This window comes from Callionymus lyra, chromosome 1 (assembly GCF_982586985.1).
Source record: "Callionymus lyra chromosome 1, fCalLyr1.hap1.1, whole genome shotgun sequence".
In the NCBI taxonomy this organism is placed as follows: Eukaryota; Metazoa; Chordata; class Actinopteri; order Syngnathiformes; family Callionymidae; genus Callionymus; species Callionymus lyra.
The window spans coordinates 27,101,360-27,112,632 of NC_141818.1; the positions used below are offsets into that span (position 1 = coordinate 27,101,360).

General features: G+C 40.1%; 3 protein-coding genes across 3 annotated transcripts; all 3 read right to left on the bottom strand.

Annotated features, from left to right (window-relative positions):
* Positions 1-2,356: 2,356 nt before the first annotated feature.
* LOC148088687 (retinal cone rhodopsin-sensitive cGMP 3',5'-cyclic phosphodiesterase subunit gamma-like) lies at positions 2,357-2,720 on the bottom strand. The gene is made up of 2 exons (XM_087798749.1): positions 2,612-2,720; positions 2,357-2,539 (listed from the first exon to the last, which is right to left on the bottom strand). Exons 1-2 carry the CDS (start codon positions 2,713-2,715, stop codon positions 2,422-2,424), a joined length of 222 nt encoding a protein of 73 aa, XP_087654875.1. The 5' UTR covers positions 2,716-2,720; the 3' UTR covers positions 2,357-2,421.
* Positions 2,721-8,397: 5,677 nt separating this feature from the next.
* On the bottom strand, positions 8,398-8,765 carry LOC148088688 (retinal cone rhodopsin-sensitive cGMP 3',5'-cyclic phosphodiesterase subunit gamma-like). The gene is made up of 2 exons (XM_087798761.1): positions 8,653-8,765; positions 8,398-8,580 (listed from the first exon to the last, which is right to left on the bottom strand). Exons 1-2 carry the CDS (start codon positions 8,754-8,756, stop codon positions 8,463-8,465), a joined length of 222 nt encoding a protein of 73 aa, XP_087654887.1. The 5' UTR covers positions 8,757-8,765; the 3' UTR covers positions 8,398-8,462.
* Positions 8,766-10,951: 2,186 nt separating this feature from the next.
* On the bottom strand, positions 10,952-11,273 carry LOC148088689 (retinal cone rhodopsin-sensitive cGMP 3',5'-cyclic phosphodiesterase subunit gamma-like). The gene is made up of 2 exons (XM_087798775.1): positions 11,165-11,273; positions 10,952-11,092 (listed from the first exon to the last, which is right to left on the bottom strand). The coding sequence occupies exons 1-2, from the start codon at positions 11,266-11,268 to the stop codon at positions 10,975-10,977; spliced, it is 222 nt and encodes a 73-aa protein (XP_087654901.1). The 5' UTR covers positions 11,269-11,273; the 3' UTR covers positions 10,952-10,974.

The window sequence follows — 11,273 nt, forward strand, 5'->3', positions numbered from 1 at the left end:
TTAACAGATATTCAAGTTCCACTGTACGAATACATTCTTCCTCTCTGACATGACTGTCTTTGGCATGGTGTGTGTTTTGGTCTGCAGGGAGAGAAGCAAGAGTCGTGATGTAACGGTGGTGCACCACAGGCTCCTAGATTACTGGTGTTGAGATGGAAGCCTCTTTCAAGCTGCCACTGTTTCCCCAACATCAGTTACACAATAACAATCCTTAGGTTGGTGTTGCCTTGTGAGTCAATCTCTTGAAAAGCAAATAGAAAGCAAGTTTTGTCCATGTGGGCCCTTTAGTTTCAAGTTAAAATGTGTCAAAACTGTAGTGAAATATAGAACGAGTCCAGGTCTAAATATAGATTAAAAACAGCTGTTTTGTATTGTTTACATATCACTGGGCAACACAGGGGACTTCAGCTAGTGACTTATTAAGATGCTGGTGTTTAAGATAAGGAACATAGATTATCAACGTCAATAATTATACAGAGACCTCTGATAACTATTGACATATATTGACCCTCCAAGGATAAAACAAAGTACTGCAAACGGACTCATACTTTATGTTCAAACAGTTTGATAAATATAATATTTATTTGGCCCCAAAATTAGACTGATAAAACATTTTGGCCCCTTTGAGTTTGACATCTCTGACCTAACAAAAATTAAAATTGTTTTTTTTTAATTTTTTTACCAGATTTCTAATATATAATCATTATTTTCTTAAATTTATGTTTTTAAAATGACATTTAAAAACATTATAGAAAGTGTAAATGCCAGTCCAATAGTTGACCATTCCATTGTCCAAACAACCCCCTGTAACACTACCATAGTTTGGTTCTTACAAATATCCCATTTTTAAAAGTGACATCACAGACAATTTATTAAATTACTCACCCCATTGTAGGAACGGGTCTCAAGCAGGACAACTGGCACATGCTTTGATATGTTTTAGTAGTTAGAAAGACTCTGTTTAGCTTAAGTTACCAACCCATAACATAAGACAAATATATATATATATATATATATATATATATATGAGTGAGAGAGAGAGAGAGAGCGAGAAGAAAATATGCCCTTGTGAATGTCATGGTGAGTTCTATTTAAAATAGTGTGTCACAGGATAAATAAAACACAAATAAAATAGACGCAAACTGGGTCATCTGACCTTGTATTAATCCTTAACCTGATTCAGTCCATCTAAACATTCCCACAGTTGCACACGGAGCGACCCGAGTGCAGCCTATTGCTCCTTCAAGAATGTGGGAGCTGTCATTTTTGATATATATGTGGTGAAAGCAGTCGAGGTCGGTCCGAGTCAACATCGGTCAGAAGGGTGGCTTGACCAGCCATCACGCAGCTGTCCAACACGGAAACAGACAAACGTTCACATTCGCTGTGGCTGTTTCTGAAGACTATCATTTGTGTGAACAATAAGTCTGTTTGTATTCTGAGGGTGTGTTTCCTAGCAAATCAAAAAAGCAGACTTAAGTAACCTCAGAGTTTTTCACCTGATAGATTTGTCGTTTTTAACCAAAGCCAGAATCTTCCCTAAGTGTCATCTTTATACACAACTACTTTGTTTTATTTCTTTAAATGTGTCCCAATCGTCATCAATATATCACTTATATATTACATTTTCTGCATGTCGCCTCAGGAAGTTTCTTAAGTAGCCCTGGATAGAATCAGTAACTAAATGAAAGGTAAACTGAACACATTTTTGTTCCCTTCCTAGACTGAGGTCCTGGAGTGTAAACTATGGTGGCTGGTGAGTCAATGTGATAAAAACTTCTGGGGGGTTATCTTGTTGACAAATGTACGGGCTGTGTTGCCAGTAAAAATGCAAGAGGTCAATTTGTTTGTGTCATTGTAGCCTAACTTACACACAAATACAAGGCGGACTCATGGTGAGCACTGAGCAGTAACAGCGTCAAACCCGCAGCTTATGTGTCGCTAGCAAGCTGTGGTACGGTATGTACTTGAAGCGGCCGATCAATGTGGAGTATATGATGTAAGAGCTAGAAAAGCTCATTATAGGAATGACACTTTCACATTCTTAATGATGATCTCTTGACCCCCTGTCATTCACATGCAACAGTCAATTTGTATAGAAGCCCATTTATCATTTATTGTCTTGAAGTTGCTGAAAATAAAAAAAACAAGTGGATAGGTATTAATCAAATTTTATTTTTTTCTTATGACAGAGTTTTCAACTGTGAAAAAATATTGTTTTAGCTTTAGAAGCTGGAAAGTTCGATGGAATAGGGAAACGTTGCTGGAAATGGAAGGTATAAATAAAGTGCAGAAACCAGAGGGTTGTCAGGATGAAACCTCAAACTCAACAAACTCTTCTGTCTCCCTATGTCGACCTAATCCATGCAAGCACATGAGGTAAGTTAGTGGCAAAGAGGGGTGAAGCCAGAGGGGACGCTGCTAAACAATTCCATATTTTGCCAGATCGCTGAGCTCCATGTCGCCAAAGGCTTCCCATGGACAGACCACAGTGATGTCTGTGCCCAGACCCTCCATGCCGGGAATGTCGTCTCCGAATCTGAACAGAAGATTGAAAGACATAAGGAGATGACGGATGAGTGGAAGGTTTCTACCAGAGAGATCTGCTCACCCCTTCTGGCCTGGTTTGGGGGCCTTGCTCTTGAAGGTGCGTGTGGTCCTCTGCTTGAACTTAGGAGGAGCCTTCTTCTCAGCAGGTGTTGCTACGTCTGCCATGTTGATGAGTGACTGAACAGAAAAACACAAGAAGGTCAGAAACATTTTACAAAGAAATATAACAAGTTAATTTCTAAATTATACATTGAAAATGACCAAGTTAAGTAGTTAAGTAGTGAAGAATGTTATTTACCTGTCACCTTATCTCAGGTTTGCTGCCGCAGTTGCTCAGTTCAGTTCCTTTAATCGTCCCTCTAAAGAATCGTGGGCTTTTAAAGGCCTGCAGAGCTTTAATCCTATCAGGTGTTTCCACGGCAATTATGTCATCTTCTGTTCAGCTCATCCACAAATAGATGTAGATCAGGGATCATCAACGCTGAGTCTGCGGGCACATGGGCGCCTACAAAGTCTACTGATGGAGCTGACCAGGCATGTTTTGAAAAAAATAGTAATGGTCAGAAAGAAGGTCTGTCTAAAAACATGTTTTTAATTTAATGATAACCTATTAAAAAAGTAAATTTTCTCTAGACACGTGGTCTTCAACCATTTGCAGACTAGTTTAATGTTGCCATTATTTTTTTTTCAGACTGACGTTTGTGAAAACTGAAGAGGAGGAATTCAGCACAAGCTTGATATAAAATACCTGTGTCAAACTTCAGGCCTGGGGGGTCAAATTCAACCCAACACTTAATTTTCATTTGCCCCACCAGATGGTTTAAAGGGCAACTAATGTGTTGATGTAAGTGTCTCATAGATTGCTCATCAGTGTGTGTCTGTTTGCACAAACTCTAACTAGTGTCATTTCTGAGTTTGGAAAGTACCAAACATAATGATGACAATAATTATTAAAGAAAAGCACTAGGGCCAAAATAAACCAGATAAAATACATATATGTCATTATAGTCCAGGTAGTTCAATTCTTTCTTTCTATTCTTTCTTTCTATTCTAGGTGCTGAGGCGAATTTGTCAGGTTCCAGACCCACTAAACTGTATCACAGAACACCTGGAATTTTAATAGAAATGTCTGAATCTTTACATACTACGGAAAATGTACAGCATATGGCTGACAATGGGGGTCTATATGGGTCGAAATAGAGTGGAGTTCACATTTTCTTCAAATCCATGAATTAAGATGTAAGACATTAATACAACATTACTCACATCTTACAGATGCTGCAGGTATATAGTAAACCAATGCTTTGTCAGCTGGTGTTGGGTCTGTTTGGGAAGAGTCATTAGGGTGGTTACGCTTCCTGATAAGGCTGAAAGATAGTTGGATTTTTCTGTCCACTGATATGTCTGGGGACTTTTATAACAACACATGTTTATTTTACATTACTCTCTTTTTAAATTGGTAGCAATATGTGAGATGTGATGTAATAAAATGTATTGTTATGTCTTTTTCACCTGTTATTTCATTCTGCAACAGGCATGTAAAAAGTAGCATGGTAATAGTTGGGAGTTGAGGACGTGTAGGAAGGTTTGTTCTTGTGCTGTAGAAAACACAGACAAGCTGACACAATAACAACTTGATTCATTCCTTTGGGAAATGTAGGGATTCAACAAAACATCATTCATTGGAGACACCAGGCATTTCCCCAATAATTGGGTTTGTCTCTTAAGTTCCTTTTAGCTCTCCACCGAACTGGGACACATGTCCAGTAACAAGCTCCTCTTTGGACAACCTTTCCACTCAGGGAATCTGTTTGTTTCAGGTCATCCATGGATGTATGTAGCTCCAGTTGTATCAGATCCGTCACATAACCTTTTTTTTTCAACCCTTGTGTTGTCTCTGGGTCAAAGTGACCCGGTGGCCTGAAAACAAATGTGTTTGTGGTAACCCCTGGTGTTGCCAACACAAACAAAGAAAACTTTTCATTGCTGCCTTATACCAGCTTCCTTGGGGAGGAATATGAGGAAATATGCTACTTTCTTGACTGTACTATTGGCCTCTACTTATTTATGCAAGTCAGCCATATTCTATAAAGATCCACACATCCTTCAATCATTACTGATTATCATTACATTCAGTGGAAGTCATATAGGTAAGTGACATACCGAGTTACGTTGAGCATTTTTGATGAAGAATCTGCTCCTGCATTCCTGCACTACGACAAACTAGTGATGGGATCGACAGTTCTTTTGAGTGTACTGAATCACTAGAATCAGTTCATTAAAATGATTCGTTCAAAAGATTCGTTCAGTTCCTTCATTCACCAAATCACTAACTCTGTGCTTATGGAGCCCTGACTGCAATTTCTTCTACTTCCTGAACGCAGCCAAAACAATCCGATACTAGGTTTAATGATTCAGACCCGAGGTTCACATTCACTGCACTTCAGGGACAATGCAAAAAAAACAAAAAAAACAAAAAAGACGCCAGGTGCGTTCACGGACAAGAACCAGTGACATTCGCGAGGAATTGGCAAATAGAGAAGATCTTGAGGTGTGTTCACAGCCGAACTTGAATCCTCGTTCACTGACCGAATCCCTGACGCGCGAATCACCGGAAGAGAATCTTTTTTACTGAACAAATTTTTTGCGAATCCCCGGATGAGAATCCTCGTTCAGTCACTGACTGAATCTTTTGAGAATCCCCGGATGAGAATCCTCATTCACTCACTGACCGAATCTTTTGAGAATCCCCGGATGAGACACCTCGTTCAGTCACTGACCGAATCTTTTGAGAATCCCCGGATGAGACACCTTGTTCACTCACTGACCGAATCTTTTGCGAATCCCCGAATGAGAACCCTCGTTCACTCACTGACCGAATCTTTTGAGAATCCCCGGATGAGAATCACCGGAATAGAATCACCGGATGAGAATCCTCGTTCAGTCAAAATAAAACAAAAATAATAATAAAATGTAATATAAACTTAAATGCAATCAACAATAAATTAAAAAGGCCTTGTTTAAGTAAAAACTAATATTAAAATAAGAAATCCTTAAAAACTAAATGTTCTGTAGCGGAGTCCCTCTCTCCCTCCTCAGTACCTCCCCCCGCACCCACTAGTAGCTGCGTCGTTCGCTGACGCCGAGGATTCAGCGAGTCATAGAAACATAGAATCATCATTCATCATATCATGATAATCATCATCATAGAATCCTCCCACCGGCATGATCGCGGCTGAGTGAGTTCAACTGAACTGAGAAAGGAACGAATCACTTCATGAAGTGATTCGGTTCAGTAAAAAGATTCGTTCTTTCGAACGACACAACACTACGACAAACCTGTTGTCCAGAGATAGCGCCTACAGCTGTCCTTCCAGCAATGCCAGGTCCAGTTCCACCTGATCGACTTTTGTCAATAAAGTGTTTAATAAAGACTGTTGATTGCTACATCATCTACTACTTCACTTCTGTGTTCTGTCCTGTGATTCTGGACTTCACAGCTAGTTTATGGGACCATTATAATCAATGTGAAGAATTACAATACCAAAAAACAATGTTGAAGGAAAGGAATATGCAGATAAGTAAGTAAGTAAGTAAAACTTATTTATAAAGCGCATTTCTAGACCAGGGTCACAAAGCGCTTTAACAATCAAAAACAGTACACAGTTAAAATATATACTATAAAAGGCCAAGACATATAAGATAAACACAGGAGTCCCAGAACATCAGGGAAAAGCCTGCACAAACAAAAATGTTTTAAGTTGTTTCTTGAAGGAGTCAGTAGACTCAAACAAACAAAGAGGGAGAGGAAGATCGTTCCAAAGCTTAGGAGCAACAGCCTGGAAGGATTTCTCTCCTCTGGTCCTGAAGCATGTGCGAGGAACCATCACTAGAATCTGATCCACAGAGCTAAGAGCCTCAGCTGGGGTGTAAGGCCGGATCAGATCACTGATGTAAGGTGGAGCCTGACCATGAATAGCTCTGAAAGTAAGAACCAGAATTTGAAACTAGATCCTGGAAGAAACTTGCATCCAGTGAGGAGTTTTAAGGATCGGAGAAATGTGAGTTCTTCTGCTAGAGCGGGTCAGAATTGTCGGTGCAGAGTTCTGTAAACTGCAGGCGAGACAGATCCTTCTTGTTTAGACACAAAAATAAATTGTTACAATAGTCTAAACGAGAAGACACAAACACATGGATTACAAGCTCCAGATCATGTTGTGACAACATTTTCCTTAAGTTTAGAGATTTTTCTCAGATGAAGAAAACTGTTTCTGGTCAGTTTTCTGCAGTGTTGAACCATAGACATGTCTTTATCAAATACAACACCCAGGTTTCTCAAATGTGACTTTCACATTTAGCTGCAAAGTATTTTCACTCAGCCATTGTTTGATTTCTAGCAAACAATTGACTAAGCTGTTCAGCCTCTGGGTCTCAGTTGGATCAAATGAGCAGTAGAGCTCGATGTCCTCAGCAAAAATGTGGTAAGAAACATAAGGAAATCTCTGAAAGATTTTACCCAGCAGAATCAAGTACAATAAAGGACCCAAAACAGAACCTTGAGGGACTCCACACAACAAATCCACTAATTCAGACCTTATTAGATTGCCAGATTCACTAAAACTGCGCCCAGAAAGGAACACAGACCCAGACAGTCCCACTTCATCCCTCAGTCTTCTTAGCAGGATCTGGTGATCAACTGTGTCAAAGGCTGACAACAGATCCAAGAGAACCAGAACTGTGTATTAACCAGAATCAGCCGACATCATGATGTCACTGGACACTTTCAGTAAGGCTGTCTCCGTAGAGTGATGTTTACGGAAGCCAGACTGAAACTTCTCATGGATGTTGCTCTGATCCAGGAACTAAGACAGCTGCTCAGACACCACCTTCTCCAAGAGCTTGGACAAGAATGGAAGCTTAGAAATAGGCCTGACATAATAATATATATTAGATAAGATAAATCGTAGTTCAAACAGCAACCTTGTTCCATCCAGCAGTGAGAAGGTGGGGTACTTGTACAAGGGAGATACAGAGTGGAAGTATTTTGGAGTCAAACTGATAATCCTGTCAGCAAGAGTACTTTTCAAGAATTAGAAACTGAATCATACAGAGGTCGGCCAGAAATAAGCCAGAGCTTCTCTAGTAACACATTCGTGCACAGAAGGAATTGACTGAATAAGATGTTGTTGTCGGCTTCATGCAAAAGAAAGAATTTAAATACCTAAAACCTGAAGCCATTCCAGGTGATGACTGTGCTCAGCTAAATTTAAGACTAAACAGGTTTGATAGCTGTATGTTGTCCAGGTTAATGCAGAGCAGTGATGTAAGAAACACTGAGCTTTACAAGCTCATTTAAAGCCTGACACAGAACTCTTAGCCTCTTATCTAATGACCTCTTGACCTGTCATCGTTCACACGCAGGAATCTATTTTTATTCACATATTCTTACCTTCACAAACCTTTCCATCACTTGAGTTGTACCTCAAAATCAAGGAACAGCCAAACAAATCATGGTACATGAGAGGAAGAAGGAAGTACGGACAAATATATATTTCTTATCAAACTTTATTATTTGGTAACAACAGAGAAGAGAGTAGACTGAGGTGCACGCCAGATCTGTACATAAAAATACATGTGCTAGTGCAAACAAAGTGGTCTAAGTGAAGACGCAGCAGCTTTGAAGAGAAGAGACAACATGTCTAACATATTTACAAAACACATCCCGACGTCAAGCTAGGAAGGGATTTGATTGACAGTTAGGAATGTTGGAAAATAAAGTGCAAGAAACCAGAGGGTTGTCAGGATGAAACCTCAAACTCAACAAACTCTTCTGTCTCCCTATGTCGACCTAATCCATGCAAGTACATGAGGTAAGTTAGTGGCAAAGAGGGGTGAAGGCAGAGGGGACGCTGCTAAACAATTCCATATTTTGCCAGATCACTGAGCTCCATGTCGCCGAAGGCTTCCCATGGACAGACCACAGTGATGTCTGTGCCCAGACCCTCCATGCCGGGAATGTCGTCTCCGAATCTGGACAGAAGATTGAAAGAAATGAGAAGATGACGGATGAGTGAAAGGTTTCTACCAGAGAGATCTGCTCACCCCTTCTGGCCTGGTTTGGGGGCCTTGCTCTTGAAGGTGCGTGTGGTCCTCTGCTTGAATTTAGGAGGAGCCTTCTTCTCAGCGGGTGTTGCTACGTCTGCCATATTGATGAGTGACTGAACAGAAAAACACAAGAAGGTCAGAAACATTTTACATAGAAATATAACAAGTTAATTTCTAAATTATACAATGAAAACGACCAAGTTAAGTAGTGAAGAATATTATTTACCTGTCACCTTGTCTCAGGTTTGCTGCCGAAGTGTCTCAGTTCAGTTCCTTTAATCGTCCCTCCAAAGAATCGTGGGCTTTTAAAGGCCTGCAGAGCTTTAATCCTGTCAGGAGTTTCCACGGCAATTATATCATCTTCTGTTCAGCTCATCCACAAATAGATGTAGATCAGGGATCATCAACGCTGAGTCTGCGGGGACATGGGCGCCTACAAAGTCTACTGATGGAGCTGACCAGGCATGTTTTGAAAAAAATAGTAATGGTCAGAATGGAGGTCTGTCTAAAAACATGTTTTTAATTTAATGATAAGCTATTAGAAAAGTTATTTTTTTAGACCAGTGGTATTCAACCCTTTTTGGACTGCAGACCAGTTTTATGTTGGACAGACCAACAGATAAAAACAACCAAAAAAAAATGGCAAGATCTGCAAAAAACAAATGAAAAGTCTATAAAACTACATTTCTCCATAACGCTGTATCAGCAGGAGCTCTGGGCTGGTTTCTCTGCAAAAAGATGGTCTCATGTAGAGTTTGTGTTTTACTCTATCTTACTACTTCATTTTTTTTTTTTTAAGTAAACTTGACCAAAACAGCATCTTGGCATCTCAAGAGCCACATTTTAATATAACTTTGAAGAAAATACTGTTTTTTCATGATAACACCTTCAGACAGTAATAATCAACACCATAGAAATTACATAAACATGTTAAGTAAAGGAATACGAAAATAATATAAATCAAGCTAAAAAATAAAATACAGAATCCCAATCAAACTCTTTTTCCTGTTAAAGTTTGACTCAAACACACTTTTTTCGGCCCACAAACTCAACTTAAAAAAGTATGTCTCCCTCGTGTGATTGACTTAGACGCCCCAGATATAGAAGCTCTACATTTGTAGATGTTGTTGATGTTGCCCTGGTTGTGCCGCCGTGTCTCTGCTTCTTCTGACTCTCTCCCGGATACACGTATTTATAACACAATTAGATGGTTGAAAAGCTTGAGCACGATTTTCTGAAGTACATGACGTCTCCTTAATCCACTACAGAGAATATGGAACATTTGCAGATCAGAGCAGCAACTGAGTGTTACCCTCTGCTGTATGTAGGATGAGTTCACTATGTCTGTAACGATTGATTCCTCAAACAGCAACCTTGTTCCATCCAGCATCGAGAAGGTGGAGTACCTACGCTCGGCGGCTACAGCGTGGAAGTATTCTCATGATGGTGGAGTTTCCAGAGTCAAACTGATAATCCTGTCAGCAAGAGTACTTTCAAAGATTTAGAAAGTGAATGATACAGAGGTCGGCCAGAAACAAGCCGGAGCTTCTCTCGTAACACATTCGTGCACAGAAGGAATTGACTGAATAAGATGTTGTTGTCAGCTTCATGCAAAAGAAAGAGTTTAAATACCTAAAACCTGAAGTCATTCCAGGGGATAACTGTGCTCAGCTAAATTTAAGGCTTAACAGTTTGATAGCTGTATTTTGTCCAGGTTAATGCAGAGCAGTGATGTAAGAAACACTGAGCTTTACAAGCTCATTTAAAGCCTGAAACAGAACTCTTAGCCTCTTATCTAATGACCTCTTGACCTGTCATCGTTCACACGCAGGAATCTATTTTTATTCACATATTCTTACGATCACAAACCTTTCCATCACTTGAGTTGTACATCAAAATCAAGGAACAAACAAATCATGGTACATGAGAGGAAGAAGGAAGTACGGACAAATATATATTTCTTATCAAACTTTATTTTTTGGTAACAACAGAGAGGAGAGTAGACTGAGGTGCACGCCAGATCTGTACATAAAAATACATGTGCTAGTGCAAACAAAGTGGTCTAAGTGAAGATGCAGCAGCTTTGAAGAGAAGAGACAGCATGTCTAACATATTTACAAAACACATCCCGATGTCAAGCTAGGAAGGGATTTGATTGACAGTTAGGAATGTTGGAAAATAAAGTGCAAGAAACCAGAGGGTTGTCAGGATGAAACCTCAAACTCAACAAACTCTTCTGTCTCCCTATGTCGACCTAATCCATGCAAGCACATGAGGTAAGTTAGTGGCAAAAGAGGGGTGAAGGCAGAGGGGACGCTGCTAAACAATTCCATATTTTGCCAGATCACTGAGCTCCATGTCGCCAAAGGCTTCCCATGGACAGACCACAGTGATGTCTGTGCCCAGACCCTCCATGCCGGGAATGTCGTCTCCGAATCTGGACAGAAGATTGAAAGAAATGAGAAGATGACGGATGAGTGAAAGGTTTCTACCAGAGAGATCTGCTCACCCCTTCTGGCCTGGTTTGGGGGCCTTGCTCTTGAAGGTGCGTGTGGTCCTCTGCTTGAACTTAGGAGGAGCCTTCTTCTCAGCAGGTGTTGCTACGTCTGCCATGTTGA

Bases quoted from the DNA above. Each gene is read 5' to 3' on its own strand.
- LOC148088687 (XM_087798749.1), bottom strand. From the start codon at position 2,715: ATGGCAGACGTAGCAACACCTGCTGAGAAGAAGGCTCCTCCTAAGTTC. The intron at 2,540-2,611 runs GTGAGCAGATCT...TCTTCTGTTCAG, and splicing joins CCCAAACCAGGCCAGAAGGG to ATTCGGAGACGACATTCCCG.
- LOC148088688 (XM_087798761.1), bottom strand. From the start codon at position 8,756: ATGGCAGACGTAGCAACACCCGCTGAGAAGAAGGCTCCTCCTAAATTC. The intron at 8,581-8,652 runs GTGAGCAGATCT...TCTTCTGTCCAG, and splicing joins CCCAAACCAGGCCAGAAGGG to ATTCGGAGACGACATTCCCG.
- LOC148088689 (XM_087798775.1), bottom strand. From the start codon at position 11,268: ATGGCAGACGTAGCAACACCTGCTGAGAAGAAGGCTCCTCCTAAGTTC. The intron at 11,093-11,164 runs GTGAGCAGATCT...TCTTCTGTCCAG, and splicing joins CCCAAACCAGGCCAGAAGGG to ATTCGGAGACGACATTCCCG.